At 31.3% G+C, this 21,843-nt stretch overlaps 1 protein-coding gene across 3 annotated transcripts in view; it reads left to right on the forward strand.

The window, feature by feature from the left end:
• LOC129907621 (stress-activated protein kinase JNK) overlaps positions 1–8,663 on the forward strand; it is a 232,609-nt gene extending 223,946 nt beyond the window's left edge. For all 3 annotated transcript variants that reach the window (XM_055983923.1, XM_055983924.1, XM_055983925.1), the window contains one exon: positions 8,477–8,663. In XM_055983923.1, coding sequence (XP_055839898.1) covers positions 8,477–8,599 — 123 coding nt within the window. In that variant the 3' untranslated portion in view covers positions 8,600–8,663. The remainder of the gene's footprint in view (positions 1–8,476) is intronic.
• Positions 8,664–21,843: the final 13,180 nt, after the last annotated feature.

Consider the following 21,843-nt stretch of genomic DNA (forward strand, 5'->3'; position numbering starts at 1 on the left):
ATTTCAACGAAACTTTTTGTGAAAACCAAAATAATTTTTGGATTTTTAAAAAAATTTTGAATTTTTTTTTTTTTTTTTTTTGAAAAATCAAATTTTCGAAAACGGGACATTGAATTTTTTTGAAATTTTGGTTTTAGATGTTGATTAGTGATTTCTACAAAATGGCATACCAATTTTATTTTAAAACTTTTCTTCCAAAAAGTTATTTATAAAAAATTAGTTTTTTTAAAAAAACTGCTCTAACGATTTTGAAATTTTTTTTTTCTAAAAATGCATCATAATACATATATAAATCATACTTGTTTTGGAGGGCAATTCGATTTCAGTTTTTATTTTATTTTTTTTTAAACGATTTTTTTTTCGTACCTATATAGTAGGTATTAGGGTGGGTCAAAAAAATCGATAATTTTTTTTTTTGATTTGGTACTCCGAAAAATCGATTGCTAGACCCCTCTAGAATATACACACCAAATATGAGCTCTTTATATTAATGGGAAGGTCCTCCGCTTTGCAATTTTCCATTTTTACATTAAGCTTCTACTAAAAAAAAAGAATTTTTTTATTAATTGACTTTTTAGCAAATTTCTTTTCATATTCTTGTAGGAAATTGAACGCTCTACAAAAAAGGCCTTATACACTTTTTTCGTTTATCTAACCGTTGAATAGATATTTGAGGGCCAAAAATCGAGAAAATCTTTAAAAAATCGTTTTTTGTTCTTTATTTTGTAACAAATTGAAAAATTATAATGATCAAACGCGCAAGACATATTCTTGTTGGAAATTGATTGCTCCACAAAAAAGGTCTTAATAACTTTTTTCATTAATCTAACCATTCTAAAGATATTCGAGGTCAAAGTTAAAAAAAATATAAAAACATTTTATATTTTTAAAAAATTTCTAATTCACTGAAACTTCATTATTTTCAAATTAGCAAGATATATTCTTGTAGGGGATTAAACGTTTTACAAAAAATTTCTTGGAATGAAATTGATTGCTTTAACCGTTTAGAAGATATTCGTATCCAAATCGCAATGCATACGGGTCATAAGAAAACTATTGAAATCAGTGAGCATTGGTCTATCATATTTTACAATAATTCTTCTTACACATAACTATTAAAAAAGTGTTATATATACTAGACTGGGCCAAAAAAATAAAATATTTTTTTTTTGAAAGTTACTTCGAAAATCTTGTTCAGGATGATGAAAAAAAAATTTGGTGAAAATTTGAGCCGTTAAAAAAAATTTTAAGAGGTCTATCATCGGTGTTTTTTATTTTTATATATGATATGATGTTTTACAACACAACTGCAAGACGATCAAAGTAAAAAAAATTTCTGTTCATTTTTTCTTATATAAAATTAAATTTCCTACAAAAAAGATCAAAGTGAAAATTTTCGTCAGACGAGCAGTATTCGAGTAATTAAGCTTTTTAAATCGAAGTGTTTTTTTCAATTTGACTGTTTCACTTTGGAATTTTGTGATGAGCAAATAAGTGAATAGAAAAATAAAACCACGACAGATTCTTATAGGAAATTTAATTCTCTACAAAAAAGGTCTCCTAGTAATTTTCCCTAAATTGAGTTCTGAAGAAGTTATTCACGATTTAAATCGAGAAAAAAATTAAAAAATCAATTTTCAATTTCAAAATTTTCTAATTCACTGAAAATTCAATATTTTCAAATTAGAAAGATGTTTTCTTGTAGGGACTTAAACGTTCTATAAAAAGTTCCCTGGCAGCAAATTAATTGCTTTAACCGTTTAGAAGATAATCGTATTCAAATCGCAATGCATACTTGTCATAAGAAAACTATTGAAATCAGTGGACATTGGTTTTGATACGAATATCTTCTTAACGGTTAAAGCAATCAATTTGCTGCCAAGGAACTTTTTATAGAACGTTTAAGTCCCTACAAGAAAACATCTTGCTAATTTGAAAATATTAAATTTTCAGTGAATTAGAAAATTTTGAAATTGAAAATTGATTTTTTAATTTTTTTCTCGATTTAAATCGTGAATAACTTCTTCAGAACTCAATTTAGGGAAAATTACTAGGAGACCTTTTTTGTAGAGAATTAAATTTCCTATAAGAATCTGTCGTGGTTTTATTTTTCTATTCACTTATTTGCTCATCACAAAATTCCAAAGTGAAACAGTTGTAATGATGCATCCTGCAATGCATTACATTTAACCTCTACAACAACAAACTACTCCCAAAACAACTCATCACCAGCCAACTAAGCAACTACCTACCTCTCAGCATCAGCATCACCAGCCGCCGACGCATGCGACATACATACCTTCATTACCAACCAGCAACAACAACAACCCCAAACGCATCACCGCTCCCATGTACCTAGCCAAGCATATCCACATCACTGATAGCAAATTATGATAACACCCACGCAATCGTTCAATGTGCAGTGTGGTGAATTGAAAAGAGAATCAACAAAAAGAATTGTGGTGAATTCAAAACACGAAGAAGACGCAAAAAGAGAAACTACAAAAATCTAATGTTCTTCGTGTGGTAAACTGGTACATCACGCACTGATGGCAGAACGAATATCGCACAAAGAAGAAAAGGTAAAAATATGAAATTATCATGTGTGGTGAAAAACACATGGCACGATAAGCCTGTGGTCAAGTGTTTATACTAAAGCCAAATATGCGTAGCCCGCTACCCGTAACCCCGCCGTGTACCATAAAACACTAAATACACATATTCTATGAGCACCTGATAAAATAGAAACATTATGTGCAATACAGGGTGCCCTACATATATATAAAACATGTTATAAATTTACATAACAGTTTATATTTTATATAAGTTGGTACGGTAAATATTAACATATAAGACTATATCAAAATGGAATTCATATGATATTTTATCGTTTGTGTGCTTATAATTCACACCCACTTTGTGCCAGATATATTAATAAGAAGGCACCAAAGGGCCAGCAAAAAGCAGGTTGAGAGTGTTTAACTTAAAGCCTTATACCATACGGATACCGAAGATTTCCCCCCACCAGCGGTAAGGGATCTAAAGTTTATGTATAGCCGGTACCATACCGTAGATTAACCGATTTACAGTCGTAGAAATCCAAAGGGAACTCTGTGAACAACCGGTTAAAAACCGTTGAAAATCTAAGGGAAACCTTATAGCTAAACCGATTAAAAATCGTTGAAATCCAGAGGAAACTCTGTGAACAACCGGTTAAAAACCGTTGAAAAACTATGGGAAACCTTAAAGCTAAACCGATTAAAAATCGTTGAAATCCAGAGGAAACTCTGTGAGCAACCAGTTCAAAACCGTTGGAAAGCTAAGGCAAACCTTAAAGCTAAACCGATTAAAAATCGTTGAAAACCGGAGGAAACTCTGTGAGCAACCGGTTTACAACCGTTGAAAAGCTAAGGGAAACCTTACAGCTAAACCGATTAAGAGTCGTTGAAAAAACGGTTAGAAACCGTTGAACAACCAGAGGTCACTCTGTTGAAAACTGGTTAGAACCCAGCATTGCGTTACGCGCAAAACCAGAGAAAAGGACCGCCAATAGCAGAGACCAGAGTTGCCGTGTTCAGCAAAAAATCAGAGATACCGCCGTAAAAGAAAATAGTGTTTAATATTAAGTTTTATGAATAAATAAAGGATTAAAAATAATAAATGATCTTTTAATATGTCAAGGTTCAGTACCTCCCTTGGTTGACCCTGGACCCGACGAGCATACCTCAGCTATAAAATCCAAGGTACATCACACAGTCAAATTGAAAAAATACTTCGATTTAAAAAGCTTAATTACTCGAATACGGCTTGTCTGACGAAAATTTTCAATTAGATCTTTTTTGTGGGAAATTTAATTTTATATAAGAAAAAATGAACAGAAATTTTTTTTACTTTGATCGTCTAGGAGTTCTGTTGTAAAACATCATATTATGTATAAAAATAAAAAACACCGATGATAGACCTCTTAAAATTTTTTTTAACGGCTCAAATTTTCACCAAATTTTTTTTCATCATCCTGAGGTGCGTTCTTTTTCTTACAATAGTCAACTATCGTTGTTATGTCAAAAAATATTGTTGATGTGTCATTGTTAGAAATTGTTGGGTTTTTTACAAATCATTTAGGAACGATTTATTGTTAGATATTGTTAAACTGTCAAACACCAAAAAAAATTGTTTTGAGAATACTTTTATTTTCATAATTGTAACAAAAAATCATGTTTTTTTAATCAAAATAAATTCTCTCGCATCATAAAATTACAAAAATCTCTTTTTATTTTCATTTTTCCGCTTATATCAAAATAAAAAAAAAATTTGTGTTCGTTTTGTAAACAAAACATCCACTTTGACACATCAACAATCTCATGAATGTTCAACTCATATCATGGAGGTGAGTTGGAAATAGTTACGATTTGTAACTATTTGACACTTGAAAACGAGTTTAGGAACGATGTTCATCTGTCAAATAGTTACAAATCGTAACTATTTTGTAGTTTAGGAACGACAAAAGTTAACGATTGTTAACAATAGTTAACTATTGTTAGAAAAAGAACGCACCTCTGAACAAGATTTTCGAAGTAACTTTCAAAAAAAAAAATATTTTATTTTTTTTGGCCAGTCTAATGAATATACATTAATTCAAAATGTTTGACTGTATGTCTTATTGATTTTAAGGTGTATTCAATGACGTCGGAAAATAACCGGCTGATAACTTTGTAAGAATATCAAGTATGAACAAACCGAATTCCAGTTAATCCTTGATTTAAAGGTGCTAATCGAGCAAAATTGGATGATCAACAAAATCTCAAATTAACTGCTCAAATCATGGATTCCTTCATTAAAATTTTTGTGAACAAACGAAATATACGATTATCAACTGGAATAATCCTTGATTAAAGATAATCGAGTGTCAGCAAACTGGCCCTTAGTGTTCGAAAAATACAATTAAATGTTTTCCATAATTCAAAATTTAATTTATCGCTAACGATTATTTTGCGGGAAGGGTTCGATATAAATATGATGAGTTCATTAAATTCTATCTAGACAGCATTGTAAAATGGGGAATAAGGAATCGTGTAGAATTTAATACTTCGAAAACTCAGTGTTGTCTTTTGTCGTTGAAGCGAAACATATCTTTAATGTCGCTATCCGTGCGTGGCACTTGCATCGAAGAAACTGATAACCTTACGTTTCTCGGTATGTGCATCACAGACCAACTTTTGTGTTGACGTCGCACACAGGCGAATTTCTTTAAATTTGTGTCCAAAACTAATAAATCACTTTTCTAGGTAAAAAAAGTAAGGAAATACTAAATACAACATAATTTATTCATAAAAAACAATTATTTTCAATTAAAAAACAAAAGATAAATATTATTCCATTATTTTTTTGTATAAACATATATTATCTAATAAATACTTCAATTCTTTGGAATATTCGTTTGATTTTGAATTTTTTTTTTTTTTTTGTATATTTTCTTAAAATATGTTAATGTAATGTTACATATGGATACGTCTTAAGTTTTTACGGTATATAACCACATTTTCAGAAGATAAACCTTGAAATAATACAAAAAGTAAACTTAAAATCAAAATTAAAATAAAGGAAATTTGTTTTTTTTGTCACATTCAAATCAATATTTATGTGTATAATTCCTAGAGTAGTGCTTTGTAGCAGCTTAATTTGCCATATACATAAAGCTTATATGTGTACAATTTATATAAGTCTAACAACGTAGTTCGATGTTACTGGATCTGATACTTTTAAGTCTTATGAAATGGTTTTCTTTTTAGGCTCTGCGAACAAATACGTTTTTTTCTTTTTTTTATTAAACACATGAGAATTAACACAAACTTCACTGAAAACACATAGACAAATATTCCTAGGTGCATAATCCATGATTCAAAATAGGTTAAACACTTTCCCGGCCTAATATTTGGAATTAAAAAGCACAACAAGGAATAAACCGCGATGAATTGTTTTTCTTTAAGGTAAACTTTGTTTCAATTTTTAACAATTAAAATATGAGTTAAAAATATTATGCAAACCATCGTTGGGTGTAACAGGCCAATGACATTAGAAAAATATACCACGTCGACCGTCAGGCTTATTTTATTTTTGAATGTCCATCAGTATACCTCAGAGCCCAACTTCGGACGTACTGTGAAGTACAGGGATTCTTTCTCATGTAGTTGTTGTAATACGTGTTAGTTAATGATCTATATGGATCAAGTGGGATAAAAAAACGGCTACTATAAGGGCAGTCAAAACCCCTTTAAGTGTGGGCAAATTATAAAAAAAAAAGTTAAATGAATGTGGATGGCAGCATTAACAGCATTAGATTATTGGTGTCTTTGAATAGATCTTTGAGTGTGATGTGAATTTCTTACAGACCCAAGTCGGGGAATACCAAATTTAATGCACTTATAATGCAATTTTATAAATAACGATGACACAAACAAAAAAACTGTTATCATAATATAGTTATGACAAAGGTATACATGGTAATGAAGGCTTTCACTAATGTGGTTTTTGCATTTGCCATGATTCCCAATTCCCAGATTTTTCCTAGCAAAAGTTATTTTGTATCAATCTGTTCATATAAAAAAAATTGTCATAAAAAGCACCAACAATTATTCAGACAAATGTCAATCAGAGTAGTGTATGTGAAAGTGGGTTTGCATGTATATGTGAGTCCTCAGAAAAATCCAGAGTAAGATCTTGAATTTGGGTTCGAATTTTTTTTTGAGTGTAAGTAGCAAATGGCACATTACAACTGGGATTTTAAGTAGCAAATGGTACATTACAACTGGAATTTTTTCGTTTAACCCCTCTTTTAGGAGTCAAAAATCTGACTCAGAATTGGCAAATGGCAGAAGATCATGATTATAATTCCCTTTTGTTTTTGGTTCTTAGCAAAATTTTTTGGAAAGGGCTCAACAATTTTTTTTATTAGATTTTATTTCGCAAGAGTTAGAAGATATTTATCGTTATAGAACGACGACAAGTCTAAGGACGTATTTTTTGCTGACGAACCCTGTCAACGAAATAAGGAAAACAAATTTTTAATGTACAAGTAAAATGTAAGGAACCTTAACAGACCACGTGCAGACCATCCTCAATAAAAGGAAATACTTTGAGGAGGCCCGACGACGTCGGAAGACTACAATCGCAAGAGATTGTAAAGTCTTTTCCGATCGCGTCTCTTATAACCTCATAAGAACCCCAGCGCCGCCCGCAAAAAGTATTGATACTCAGAAGCAACATTGCCAAGGGCTGCAGAGAAGGAAGCTACCAATGACCTCTAATAACGAACGGAGAAACATCGGCTTCTAGAAAATAAAGATGCGAGGGCACAATCGAAATTGAAGATAGGGGTACAAAAGCCCCTTTTCAGATTTTTTCAATATATCTCGTAAACAAAACAAAATTTTGATATATTGGACTTGAAACTTTTTGTAGAGAACTAAATTTCCTATCAGAAAAATATTTTTTTTTTTATTGATAAAAAAAAATCCTTACCAAACCAGTCAAAAAACAAAAAAATCAATTTTTTGAGTTTTTTAAATTTTTGGTTTTGTCTTTTATTAGGGCTGAGATAGGCATTAACATTGCCCTAATAAAAAAAGAATATTAAATTTCCTTCAAAATTCTGGGCTTTTTAAATTTTTTCAAAAAATTAACCGAATTATGGCCATTTGAACCTTTTTTTTCGCATTTTCAGTTTTACTCAAGTAAAAAAGAAATATTTGAGGGGAGAGTACGATAACTTAGCAACTTAAGAAAAGAAGCCCTCTGAACTGCGCCAACTACAGAAGAATCAGTCTCCGTAACATCTCCTATAAGGCCCTCTCTGCTGAATTATGTGAACGTCTGAAACACTTCGTAAACAATTTGATAGATCCTTCTAGAAGCACTAATTTTTGATATACATATTTTCTTATTTCATATTTTGGGGTTATTTTCAATTTTTTTTTTATTTATCATATGCGTTTAAATAAAAAATGTATAAAAAATGTAATGAAAATACTGTCATCACTAAGTACACACGCGATTACTATAAATAACTAAAATTTCACGAAGTTTAGTTACAATGTCAACCAAGCTTTAAGATATGAGTTTTGCAACTAAAATGGATACTGGGCAACTGAGCCCCTGAGTAGTGAAAATGCTCAATCAAGATGGCGTGCGGAACTTGAAGCACCTGGCGATGAATATAGCTGACTGGAGAAGCTTATTGGTTTATTCCACAATCCACCCACGCCATCTCATACGCACTGGTGCACAATGAATTTACTATTATTTTACATTTTGTTTAACTTATTCCACACTCCTACTCATCTAAAAATATTATAAAATTTTGTTCTTTATTTTTTATAATCTTTTACATACATACTTATAAATTAGGTACATACAAGATATTAAAACAAATACGTTGTATTGAATATAATTTAATAATATTATTTTACTGATCTTACAGCCTGCACCAGAACCGTACGATCACAGCGTCGACGAGAGAGAACATACTGTGGAACAGTGGAAAGAATTAATTTATCAAGAAGTTATGGACTATGAAGCGCGAAATTGTATGCCAGGGCGGTAAACCAAGATTTTATTACAGCTAAAATAAATTATAAAACCTAAATAAAATTAAAAATAAAAAAAAATAAATAAGGAATAATAATAATAATATATAATAATATTTGCAAAGATACATATATAAGTAAAAAATTGAGAATAATATTCTCTATAGTGAACTAGGTTATTATATACTTATATAATTATCATTAAATAAAATGCACCATAATAAATTTTATGTACATATATAAATACGTATATAAATTATATGTATATACATATGTATATATGGAGGGCTCAGAGCTGAAGTGAACCAATTCACAAAAAGTGAATTCGGAGATATAACGAGTTAAAGTAAATACGTTTCCATTGAATCTCATGGTGAATATTTTTTTCGAACAAATTACAATTTGAATCGAAACACACTAATGAAAGACGTTAGTAGAGTCAAATCTTGTGCAGATTTTGGCACTAGATTTAGATTTTTTTTTCTTTTTTTGACTTGGTCCGTTTCAGCTGTGAAACCTCCATATAAAGATTTATAGATATATATGTATGTACATTCTTTTAACAGAATAGGTACACAATTTTACCAATGTTCATGTATCGTTTTTCTCCAATAGCAGTGCGTAACCTAATAAGTTTTACTGTTTTCTGTTAATTTTCTTAGGGGAAAATCAATTTTTTTGTTGCTGTACACCTATTTCACCGTGAATGATTTTGTGGTTTTCTGGGACATTTACTATTTCAACTAATAACATGAATTTTTTTGAACAGACTTGGATTAGAATTGTTTAGTTGTGGCAAAAACACATTAATAAATTAAATGAAGAATTAGACTAATAATAGTAATTTTAATAATAATAATTTTAACTACATATGTATATGCCTGGAAATATGTAATGAGTTATCTGACAAACATCTTTAATATGCCTGTCTCTCAACTCAACTCTCAACTGTTTGGTGACATACACGGTTTTGCATGGGACCACGCGCACATGCAGAAACTATTTCGTCGTCGGTTTGATCAAATAAACGATTTGTGTTTTATCACAAACTAAACGGTTGAGCCAAATCAGTTTTTGAGTTTGAGTCGTACTGAATCGTATGTAACAGCGTGGACTTTCAACTTGATAGTTAAGCAATTTTACATTAGTGCAAGAGAGAACAAAAATGTAGTCAATATTTTCCAAAGTGAAAAAAATAATGAAAATTATTTTTATTTTTAAGCGGAGTGATTGAATATAATTCAATTAAAAAGTTAATAACTTTTTATTATTAAAAAGTTAAAGTGACCTCAACTCCATATGCGTTTCGCCCAGGTATGACAGTGGGCTCATCAGTTAGATGCTGTCATACCCTTACTAAGACGCAAAATTTTGGTCCATGAATACAGACACTTATAAAAATCACAACCTGAATAGACTGTGAATTTTAATATTTTAGGGGAACATGGTTACATTCTTGCACTTAAAAACAATTGCCCGTGGTCAGGCTAATAAGTGAACAAAGTGAAAAAAATAATGAAAATTATTTTTATTTTTAAGCGGAGTGATTGAATATAATTCAATTAAAAAGTTAATAACTTTTTATTATTAAAAAGTTAAAGTGACCTCAACTCCATATGCGTTTCGCCCAGGTATGACAGTGGGCTCATCAGTTAGATGGTGTCATACCCTTACTAAGACGAAAATTTTGGTCCATGAATACAGACACTTATAAAAATCACAACCTGAATAGACTGTGAATTTTAATATTTTAGGGGAACATGGTTACATTCATGCACCTAAAAACAATTGCCCGTGGTCAGGCTAATAAGTAAACAAAGTGAAAAAAATAATGAAAATTATTTTTATTTCTAAGCGGAGTGATTGAATATAATTCAATTAAAAAGTTAATAACTTTTTATTATTAAAAAGTTAAAGTGACCTCAACTCCATATGCGTTTCGCCCAGGTATGACAGTGGGCTCATCAGTTAGATGCTGTCATACCCTTACTAAGACGCAAAATTTTGGTCCATGAATACAGACACTTATAAAAATCACAACCTGAATAGACTGTGAATTTTAATATTTTAGGGGAACATGGTTACATTCTTGCACTTAAAAACAATTGCCCGTGGTCAGGCTAATAAGTGAACAAAGTGAAAAAAATAATGAAAATTATTTTTATTTTTAAGCGGAGTGATTGAATATAATTCAATTAAAAAGTTAATAACTTTTTATTATTAAAAAGTTAAAGTGACCTCAACTCCATATGCGTTTCGCCCAGGTATGACAGTGGGCTCATCAGTTAGATGGTGTCATACCCTTACTAAGACGAAAATTTTGGTCCATGAATACAGACACTTATAAAAATCACAACCTGAATAGACTGTGAATTTTAATATTTTAGGGGAACATGGTTACATTCATGCACCTAAAAACAATTGCCCGTGGTCAGGCTAATAAGTAAACAAAGTGAAAAAAATAATGAAAATTATTTTTATTTCTAAGCGGAGTGATTGAATATAATTCAATTAAAAAGTTAATAACTTTTTATTATTAAAAAGTTAAAGTGACCTCAACTCCATATGCGTTTCGCCCAGGTATGACAGTGGGCTCATCAGTTAGATGCTGTCATACCCTTACTAAGACGCAAAATTTTGGTCCATGAATACAGACACTTATAAAAATCACAACCTGAATAGACTGTGAATTTTAATATTTTAGGGGAACATGGTTACATTCTTGCACCTAAAAACAATTGCCCGTGGTCAGGCTAATAAGGTGCAAGAATGTAACCATGTTCCCCTAAAATATTAAAATTCACAGTCTATTCAGGTTGTGATTTTTATAAGTGTCTGTATTCATGGACCAAAATTTTGCGTCTTAGTAAGGGTATGACAGCATCTAACTGATGAGCCCACTGTCATACCTGGGCGAAACGCATATGGAGTTGAGGTCACTTTAACTTTTTAATAATAAAAAGTTATTAACTTTTTAATTGAATTATATTCAATCACTCCGCTTAAAAATAAAAATAATTTTCATAATTTTTTTCACTTTGTTTACTTATTAGCCTGACCACGGGCAATTGTTTTTAGGTGCAAGAATGTATCCATGTTCCCCTAAAATATTAAAATTCACAGTCTATTCAGGTTGTGATTTTTATAAGTGTCTGTATTCATGGACCAAAATTTTGCGTCTTAGTAAGGGTATGACAGCATCTAACTGATGAGCCCACTGTCATACCTGGGCGAAACGCATATGGAGTTGAGGTCACTTTAACTTTTTAATAATAAAAAGTTATTAACTTTTTAATTGAGTCAATATTTTCCTCTCACCTATATTAACGACAGAAGAGATCCTCCATACATATCAATTGTAGTGGTTTTCTCTTTCATCTGTCGATTGCGAGGATTAATAATGTCGAATTCCTTTCAATTTTTTGAATCGCCTCAAAAAAATCGAATTTTTGGTGTTAAAAAGGAACATGAAAACAGACCGAATTCTTTTTGCGATTGTATGTGTGTCATTTGACAACAATTTTTACACGAACGTCAAGCTAAAACCAAAACAATTTCTTCAAAATAAAACCGTGGATTCTTTTGATCAATAATTTTGTTTATTTTCTTCGGTAATATAAATTTATTTTAATCAGAATCATTGCAGTTATTATTAAGATCTGAGTGAAGATGAAGTGGACGGTTAATTATTTTGGCCGTATGCTGTGGTTTAACAGAGACAAAATTTCTTGAAGACAATCACGGCAATAAAAGTCACAGGTATTTGACTTTTTCACAAGAACTATGCCAAGAAAAAATATATTTTTGATCGCACATTGTTTTTTTTTATTTATTTCATATTTTTCCGCAATAAAAATACGATATTCAATTAAAATTTACTCTTTATTTGAAGTTGGTGTTCTCAAATAAACAAACAAGACGAAGAAAACTTTCAGCTTGACGTTTGAATGTTCCAAGTGTGTGTGCAAATCCATGTAAATCTCTCAAAAAAGAGGGATTAAAAAAAATTCGAATTCTGCTTCGTTTGAGGCGAATTTTTTTCTATGGAACATGATTTTCAGAAAAAAATCGCTTCAAGATCGCCGAAAATTCGATTTTTGCATTGAAAGGAATTCGACATAAGTTGAGCAGACTGCAAAACAATACTGTATCTTACAAAATTCAACCTACTTGCGCGCACTTTCAAATAGTTTTTTGGTGATGCTAATAATCAAACGATAATGTCGATTATTAGTTAACCAGATTAAAACAAAATGCTGAGCTTTTACAAAATGCTACCAATAAACAATTTAACTCTTTCACTAACTTAGTCTCCAGTTTTCTATTTTTGAGAAAAATTTTATTTAATTTATATCCTAGCAGCTTATATATGAACAAAAGCTTCCGTAATACACAAATTCGAATTAGCCTAGTGAAGGCAGTTGGCTTTTACTCCTACCGTCCTACGCTCGAATCCGGGTTTAGTTGAGTTGTTTTTTTTTTTTTTAATTGTGTGTTTTTTTTTTTTGTTTATTATTTTTCACAAGAGTATTCGGTTGCTAGATTAGGTTGAACGGGGTGATTATCCGACAAGTCGAATCATCCCACTCGGATCTCGATGGATCAGTTGTGATCCCCAGGGTTAGGGTAGGAGGAATCTGGATGATTAAGGGAAGGATTTATTGGTGTTTATTTTTATATTTGGTGCCTCCCTGAACCATTCTGAAACTTGGATGAATTTCATTATGTTTCTTAGTGGCAAGGACGAGACGTCATCTAACTCATCAAAGAAGTAATCTCCAAGAGTTGTTTTTCTGCTTTTTGCTAAACTGGGGCATGCCCAAAGGAAGTGGTATGAGCCCTCCTCTTCGTCTTTTGTTTTGTGTATTTTATTAGTTTAAAAAACTCTTAACATCAGTTAATACTTAAAACTATAAGTGATTTTAGACTAAATTATTTTTTTAATAAAGGTTTCAATAAAGACTTAAATATATTTAGGTTTCTTTCAGTCTTGAGGTTTGTAGGCAGATTATTAAATAATTGCACTCCTTTGTAAAGCAGGTTGTTTTGCGTACCAGTTCTTCTGTACAGTGGCAATCTAAAGTCTCCGATATTCCTTAAATTATAAAAAGAATTTGTTATAAAACTAACATTTCGTTGCAAATAAATAGGATACAGATTATTTTTTTTTTTGAAAATCATCAATAAAGCATTAAATTTTAAACGTTGCTCAACATTTAGCCATCCGAGATTTGATAGCATTTCTTGTATTGGCGTTCTAAATTCACACTGAAGCACTGTTCTCATCGCTCTATTTTGCAATATTTGAAGTTTTCTAATGTTTTCTATGTTTGACATATATATTATCGATGAGCAATAATCAAAATGTGGAAGAATCAACGTGTTATAAACAGTCAGTGCACAATTTCGAGTTATATTTTTACGAATTCTTTTGAAAAACCCTATCTTTTTTGATATCTTAGCACACAGATAATTAACATGTTCATTGAATTTAAGCTTGTTGTCAATATATACTCCCAAATACTTGATTTCACGGACACATTCGACTCTTTCATCATTTATTTTTACGTTGACACCCTCTAAATCAGTCTGATGAGACAATACCCATTCTACTCATGTGGGTTCCCATTAAGTTGTGACCTGTAAGGATACCGACCAAAAGGCACAATTGAGGCCTGCTTAGCTTAAGTATGGTTTCAGTTTTGTTTGTAGAAAGGATTGGCCACAGATTTCTTGAAACTCGAGAGGTATTTGCAGAGTTTAAGAAGCTTTGCTTGATGTCCTGGGACCCATCGAAGGGTAACTGTGTTTGTTTTGCTTAGGGACCTGAGTATATTTCGAAACTGGTCAACTAGTTTGGACTTCGTGACGACTGAGGAAATGGCTTTAATTGCAACCATGGCTGTCTATGAAGATATCAATATTTTTGTCAATTAAGTCAAGTGCGGAAAGCATATTAGCTGCTTCGCAAACTGCAAAAAATTCCGCTTGAAAAACAATACAGAAGTCCGGGAGTTTCAATGATTTGTTTATGGGAGGGTTATCTGAAAAAATGCCTGACCCTACACCTAGGTCTGGGGTGACATTCTGTATGCGATACAGAATGTCACCCCAGTTTTAGACCCGTCAGTGAAAACCGAGACGTGATCTACAATTAAGACCCGGTTTGTCTTCCAGTTTCCTTGTTGGGAAGAGTATAGTCTGTTTGAATGCTACTTTCAACAAAGTTCATTATTTTTTTATGACCCAAGTGGCCCCCTTTCCAATTTTTGCCCTTCCTTCAATCGCAGGACACTAATAGCTGCCAATTCCTTTTTAAAAAGGTCGATCGAGGATAGTGAAAGGAATATTTCTAGAGCTGCGGTGGGTGTATATCTCATGGCACTAGAAGTAACTATACACGCGAGTAACTGAATTTTGGTCATAGTTTTTAGGTTGACTGTTTTATCTAGGGCTGTCCACCAGACCAGGCATGTATTCTTCAGTATGATCCTTATAATGACTGCATACATCAAATGAATTGTTTTGGGATTGGGCCCCCATTTTTTACAAAAATTCTACTACAGGTGTAATAGGCAATCAAAGCTTTCTTTTCACGTTCTTTTATTTCTTTCCAATTAAGTTTCCGATGGATTATCAACCCAAGATATTTAGCTTTACCAGTAATGGTTTGTGGTTATTGTTATTTATTGTCGGAGGAATAATATTTGGGATTTTTCTTTTCCTCTTAAATTATACTAGTTCTGTTTTGAGTAGGTTGACATTGCCCAGTTGGTGAGCTTGTTAAGGGCTGCTTGAAGAAGGTCTCGAAAGGTCGGAACAAATTTTCCTGAGGCCATGATGATAATATCGTCGGCATAAGCCACTACTTTTACACCGCTTTGACTAAGCTTGGTTAACAACCAGTAGCCACAGTAGGGGTGACAGGACTCCTTGTGGAGTGCCTCTACAAGTTCTTACCTTCAGCTTGCTGCTACCCATTTCTGCATTTACTAGTCTCGTTTGAAGCATCGAATCAATCCAGTTTGACAGATTTTGATCGACAGCGCTGGAGTTAAGGGATTGCCGTATGGCTGCATTTTCAACATTGTGGAAAGCCCCTTCAATATCAAGGATGCTCCCAGTGTAGATTCTTTGCAGTGGATTGATTGCTCAATCGAACTTACCACTTCGTGCAATGCTGTCTCAATAGATTTGCCCTTCATGTATGCATGTTGGGCCTGCGAGAGAACATCATATTTGGTTGTGATAAATAACACGGTGTGACACTAAAAATACATTAATACACTTCCCTAATTTATTATATAACTATAAATTAAATATGTGAATATTAAATATATATACTACATTTGTGAATATAAATGTATGTTTTTTAAATTTTTTGACATTAAACATGTAAAAAGCGATTTTTTTAAAAAGTCTGAAAATATGATTTTCTTAACCAAGCAAAATCTTTAAAATTATAACAATTAAAAATCTGAAAAATGTTCACATGGTAGCTACACTTATAAAGTTTGAGTCTGTAAAGTTTTAAATTTTTTGAACAAATGGTTTGGCTGGAATTTTAAATTGATCGAACAAGGTCCAAAAAAGCCCATGTTATTCCCATAAAATCTTCAACCGCTTGGAGGCGTGAATTAAGTTAGAGACTTGAAACTTGGGGAATATTTTTTTATTTCTAACCACACAAGATCTTGAGAGCATACAAATTCTAATTATTTTAATATGACGAGCACCCTATTGTACACCTTGCAATACACATCATGATATGCCATATTTTCTAGTTACGAAAAAGTAGCATTGATTCCGCGTTAAAAAAATGACATAAATTACCGCGTTAAGTGTGTAAAAATGTTTTTTTGTAAATAAAAAAAAAATAGAGGGTATATTTGTAAGCATTATTCGAGCATATAAACAGCCTAAATTATGTTACTTGTCGGGTGTATTTAATTTTTTTTATTTTGTAGCACAGTGTAATTTATCGTGTAAAAAGATTTAGACATTTGTTTTAATTTTTTCACAAATCAAGAATCGAATTTATTGTGAAATCGTGTTTTTTTCCATTTCGGAACAAGAATTGACCCCCGTATTGATAATTTCGTGTCCATAAATGAATGTGCACACCATTTTTTAATTGAACCATCAATAAAGTCACTTTTTATTTAGTGCTGGACTTTTAACATGGATTTCCATGTATTAAATTTTGATGTTTTGCTAACGACTAAACTGGAGGTTAAATTCATTATTGGTGTGCAGATTTTCTAAAATCATGAGGTTTCCTTTTAACCTAAGCACTAAATTTGATTGTTAGTAAGGCCCATTGGCATTTAAGCAGTAACTAAATTAGCATAAAAGTGTAAAAGTACAAAAGTGAAAATTTTCCAACGTATTTCTGGATGAAAAACTTAAAAAAAAAGATGCAGAAAGCTTAGTTTTTTGGTCTAAAAAACAATTGATATACTCTTTTTCACAAAAAACTTTCGCCAGCAAGAAAAAAATATTTGGACTGTTGTACTTTTGCAAACCTTCATTGTTATCTAGAAAACTACTAACCTAATCGGAATCTCAAAAGTAAAAAAAGAAACCACTATTGAGGTGAATAAAAAATTTTCAGCTGTTAAAAATTTAATGGGCTTTGGGACCTGGTTAAATTTTTTTTTGCAGATGGTTTTGTTTTGTTTTTTTTTTTTTTTTTTTTTTTATTAAAAAGGAGTATCATGGCAGAAAAGAGGCAGAGAAAAATATTAAACAATAAGCCATACAGCTGGAATTTTTGTATTCACCTCAATAGCGTCAAAAATTTTACACGGGGTTAGCTATTTAACGCAATTTACACATGGCCTTAGGTATTTGCCACAGCTGTCAAAACTATTTGCGAGAAAAATATGAGAAAGATAGATTATAGATTTTGTGTACCTACATACAATACATATTTAAACTACTGATTAAACTATTTGGTTTTGTAAAAGTTGAATGTGCGCGACTAGCAATAAATTCATATACTTCACATTCAAATATTCCGGGAAAATAAAACATGAATGGGTGTAAAAACTGCAAAAAAGAAACAGTCGAACATTAGCAAATTTTCACACGTGGTACCAGTTCTGGTCATGGTCTAAGTGTATCAGCTCTCCTGCTGATAGCCACGTTAAACCTTACAGTAGAGGTAAAATATGCATTAAAAAAAAAATTGTTACACTCATGAAACTTGGCAAAAAGTTTGCTTTTGGGATAAGATCCAAGTACAAAAAAAGTCTATAAAAAAATGTTGGGTGGAAGGGTGTTTTTTCGCGGACAAGAGGGGGTGAAGGTCAAAAATATACTGAAAAAATTGTTTGCGAATATCATTGTATGACACATATTTTCAAGGTGAATCTATTGACATACAGTCCTATTCTGCTATTCGATTCACATGAATCGAAGGATTCCCTTTCTTAATCATCTCAAATTGGCTTTGAAAAAACTTCTAACTTTCGATTGCAAAGTGTTGTTCCCGTCTGTTTTAGCAATTCTAAAGAAAAAAAAAATTGCCTAGATTTAATTTTAACCACCTTTTAAGCACTTCTTAATTTAGACTTTTACGTGAATCGAATAGCAGAATAGGGCCGATCATAGGCAGATCCAGGGGGGGGGGGGGGGGGGGGCACGGGGGCACGTGCCCCCCCAGAACTTAAAGTTCATACTTAAAGGAAATCAAACTATAAGAGTTTTAAAAATATATGAATAATAACAGAAAGAACTTGAGTGAAACTCTTGTCTATTTCTGGCTGAAAATGCGAATTTTGTTGATTGTTGCATCCCTTTCCCATGAAAAGCTCCACCTCACAAATAAATAAACGGCTATTTGTTGGGTACACACGAATTTTTTTTTTTCGATTAAAAAAAAAAGTGAATTTTCAAAGTGATTTTGGTGAAAAATTTTGATATGGACATCGAATGACATTGAATGATATAAATAAAATAATTGTATATGCAACTCTATTTTTTCATACAGAGGGGTTAAAAAATTGCACTTTTTTCGTTGTTTTTTTTAACATTAGTGTTTTTAAAATAGCGGAACACGTCACAAAATTGCATAAACTATATATTATAGAACTGCTGGATATGTAGAACAAACTTGCATTTCAGAAGTTTGCCCAAGTTTCCACCCCGAAAATAAAGACCCCTTGAAAAAAAAACTCCTCAAAAGCGACCCTTACTTATAGATTTTTATAAATATTATTTTATTTAGAAAATTTCTCCAGGGATACCTTTAAAAATATGTAAAAAAAAATAGTGTTCCAAATTTCAAAAGAATCGGTGCAGTAGTTTTGAAGTTATGAGGAGTACCGGCGTTGAAAACATTAGTTGTGGGGATAACAATTTAAAGTTTTGAACTCTGGACTAAAAGACTAAAACGTTCCTAAGGGAAGTATTAAAATACTCATAACTTGGTCAGTTTGGCTCCAAGAGACCTACAATTTGAACACAATATTCTTGAGATATAAAACAATTTAACCCCTTGTAGCTCCATGTGACATTTCTGTAACAAACCGAAAAAGATTGCATAAAAGCTCTACAAACAATTTTTTTTTTCTTTTGAAGCTTCTAATATTATAATCTTTAAGTATTGCTTTATCGAAATAATACTTCAAATTTCTAATAAATAGCACCAATAGTTTTTAATTGACAGTTAATGTTGAAAGTTGGGCTTTTTTTGAAAATAAGCAAATTTGTGTAAAAACTACGAAATTCAGAAAAAAAAAATAGTTTTTGTTAGTAAACCCCACGGGGTTTTATTTTTGGATTTTGGGAAAGTGCCTAAAAATTATTAATATTAGATAGTTTTTTGCTTACATTTTTGCATTTTTATATAAAAATAAATTATTTAAATTTTTTTTTACTCCCAAAATATCGAAATAACTAAGTTAATAATGACTTTATTGAATTTTTAAAAAATACGTATTTTATTAAATATAAAGGCCAATCGATTGACTTATTAATTTTTAAATTTACGACCTTGGGTTACAAAAGGTTAATGCAAATAAAAAAAAAACAATACTGGGTTTCCCGGCAAAAAAAGTATGATTCAGTTTTTTTTGTTATTCTTAGGAACTTTAATATTTATTAGAATGAAGTCTTTAGTATTTGACTAAAAACTACTAGGTCATTAACTAATGGTATAATTATGTCCATAATATTGCAAAATTTTATACAAAATCAATTCAAAATTTCATCTTTAAAACTTAATTTCTCAAAAACTATTTGGTGAAACAACTTAAGTCAAAAAATGAAATAAAGAATAGATTACTAACTTTAATATAGCACAGAATTGTACGTTCATTTTCTGATTTTTTATATTTTTTTTCTTCCGGCTAATCCAGGAGTAAGAGGGTTAGCACTTAAGTGGCTTTTACTGTAACAAGAAAATGAAAATTTTGCCTTCCGAATAACTTTTTGGTCATTTGGTACCTATTTGATGTGGGAAATGTGCCTAATATTTTTGGCCAGGTTTAAGACCACTGTGGGTCGTTAAAATTTTCTGCTTGTTAGTCAGTCGTATGGCACTTCACTTTATTTCTAACTGTTATTGCTGTTTTTTTTGCCAATCCGGCCCTTGTGCCCCCCCCAGAAAAAAATCCTGGATCCGCCCCTGGGGCCGATAATATACGATTGCTCTAAGAAAAGTTATTACCGATTAAAAACGAGGGTGCTTGTTTTTTTACTTCAACAGATAAAATATAACAGAAACCTATGTGAAAAACATGCTACACTGACAAAATTCGGGATGAAGGCTTAAGATAAGGCAGGGATAAAGGGTTCATAAAGTTCTTAAAATTATTTTTGATGAAAGGGTGTTTTTTTTTTTTTTAAGAAATGATGAAATTCGGAATTAGTACCACAAAAACTAGGAAAAAATTGTTACACCAATGAAAATTGTTAAAAATGTTTTATTTATAACAGAAACCAAGAACCCAAACAGTTTATAAAAATATTTAAGGTTAAAGGGTGTTTTTTTGGGAAATAGGGAAAATCCACGATAAGTCCGATAAAATCAATGGTATAAATGGTACCCTTAAGAAATTTATTAAATGTGTTATCTTTCCCATGGGAACTACGAATGAAAGAAATCTATACATTTTTTTCGTGTGAAAGGGTGTTTTTTTAGGTGTAGAGAAAATATAGGTATATTTGCAAAAGTATGTAATATTAGAGTAATATTAGTGGTGTCCTATTGAAATTCGGCAATTATGTTACTTTTAAGATTAGAAACAAGAATCTAAAGAGTCTATAAAAATATCATGGTTAAAAGGTTGTTTTTTTTGAGTGAAAACAAATATGATGGGTCACCCTAAAAAAATTTGGTCAAAACATTGAATTTGGGATAGAAAGCAAGAATAAAAAGTTTTCATAAAAAAAATTTTGGAGCGACACTAAAATCTGCAATTGGTCCCAAAAAGCCAATGACTCATTTTATTTATGGTTTTGATGACAAATTAAACGTTTATATTTAAGTTCTTAGACGTTTTACACGAATCATTGGCTTTTTGGGACCACTTGCAGATTTTACTGTCTCTTCGAAAAAAAAACACCCTGGCACCAAAATTTTTTTTATGAAAACTCTTTATTCTTGCTTTCTATCCCAAATTCAATGTTTTGACCAAATTTCATTAGGGTGACCCATCATTTTTGTTTTCACTCAAAAAAACACCCTTTTAACCATGATATTTTTATAGACACTTTAGATTCTTGTTTCTAATCTTAAAAGTAACATAACTGCCGAATTTCAATTGGGTTCCACTAATATTACTCTAGTATTACATACTTTTGCAAATATACCCATATTTTCCCTACACCTAATAAAACACCCTTTCAATGAAAACAAAAATTTATAGATTTCTTTTATTCGTAATTCCCATGGGAAAGATAACATTTTTAATGAATTTCGTAAGGGTTCCATTGATTTTATCGGACTTATCGTGGATTTTCCCTATTTCCCAAAAAAACACCCTTTAACCTTAAATATTTTTATAAACTGTTTGGGTTCTTAGTTTCTGTTATAAATAAAACATTTTTAACAATTTTCATTGGTGTAACAATTTTTTCCTAGTTTTTGTGGTACTAATTCCGAATTTCATAATTTCTTAAAAAAAACACCCTTTCACTCAAGATAATTTTGTACACTTTGTGGATTCTTAATTCTTATACACCATGTTTTAAAAATTAATAAAATATAAGTCAGCTGTTATGATACCTTCCTCACACACAACTTAACCCCTCA

Source organism: Episyrphus balteatus, chromosome 1 (genome assembly GCF_945859705.1).
Source record: "Episyrphus balteatus chromosome 1, idEpiBalt1.1, whole genome shotgun sequence".
NCBI lineage: Eukaryota > Metazoa > Arthropoda > Insecta > Diptera > Syrphidae > Episyrphus > Episyrphus balteatus.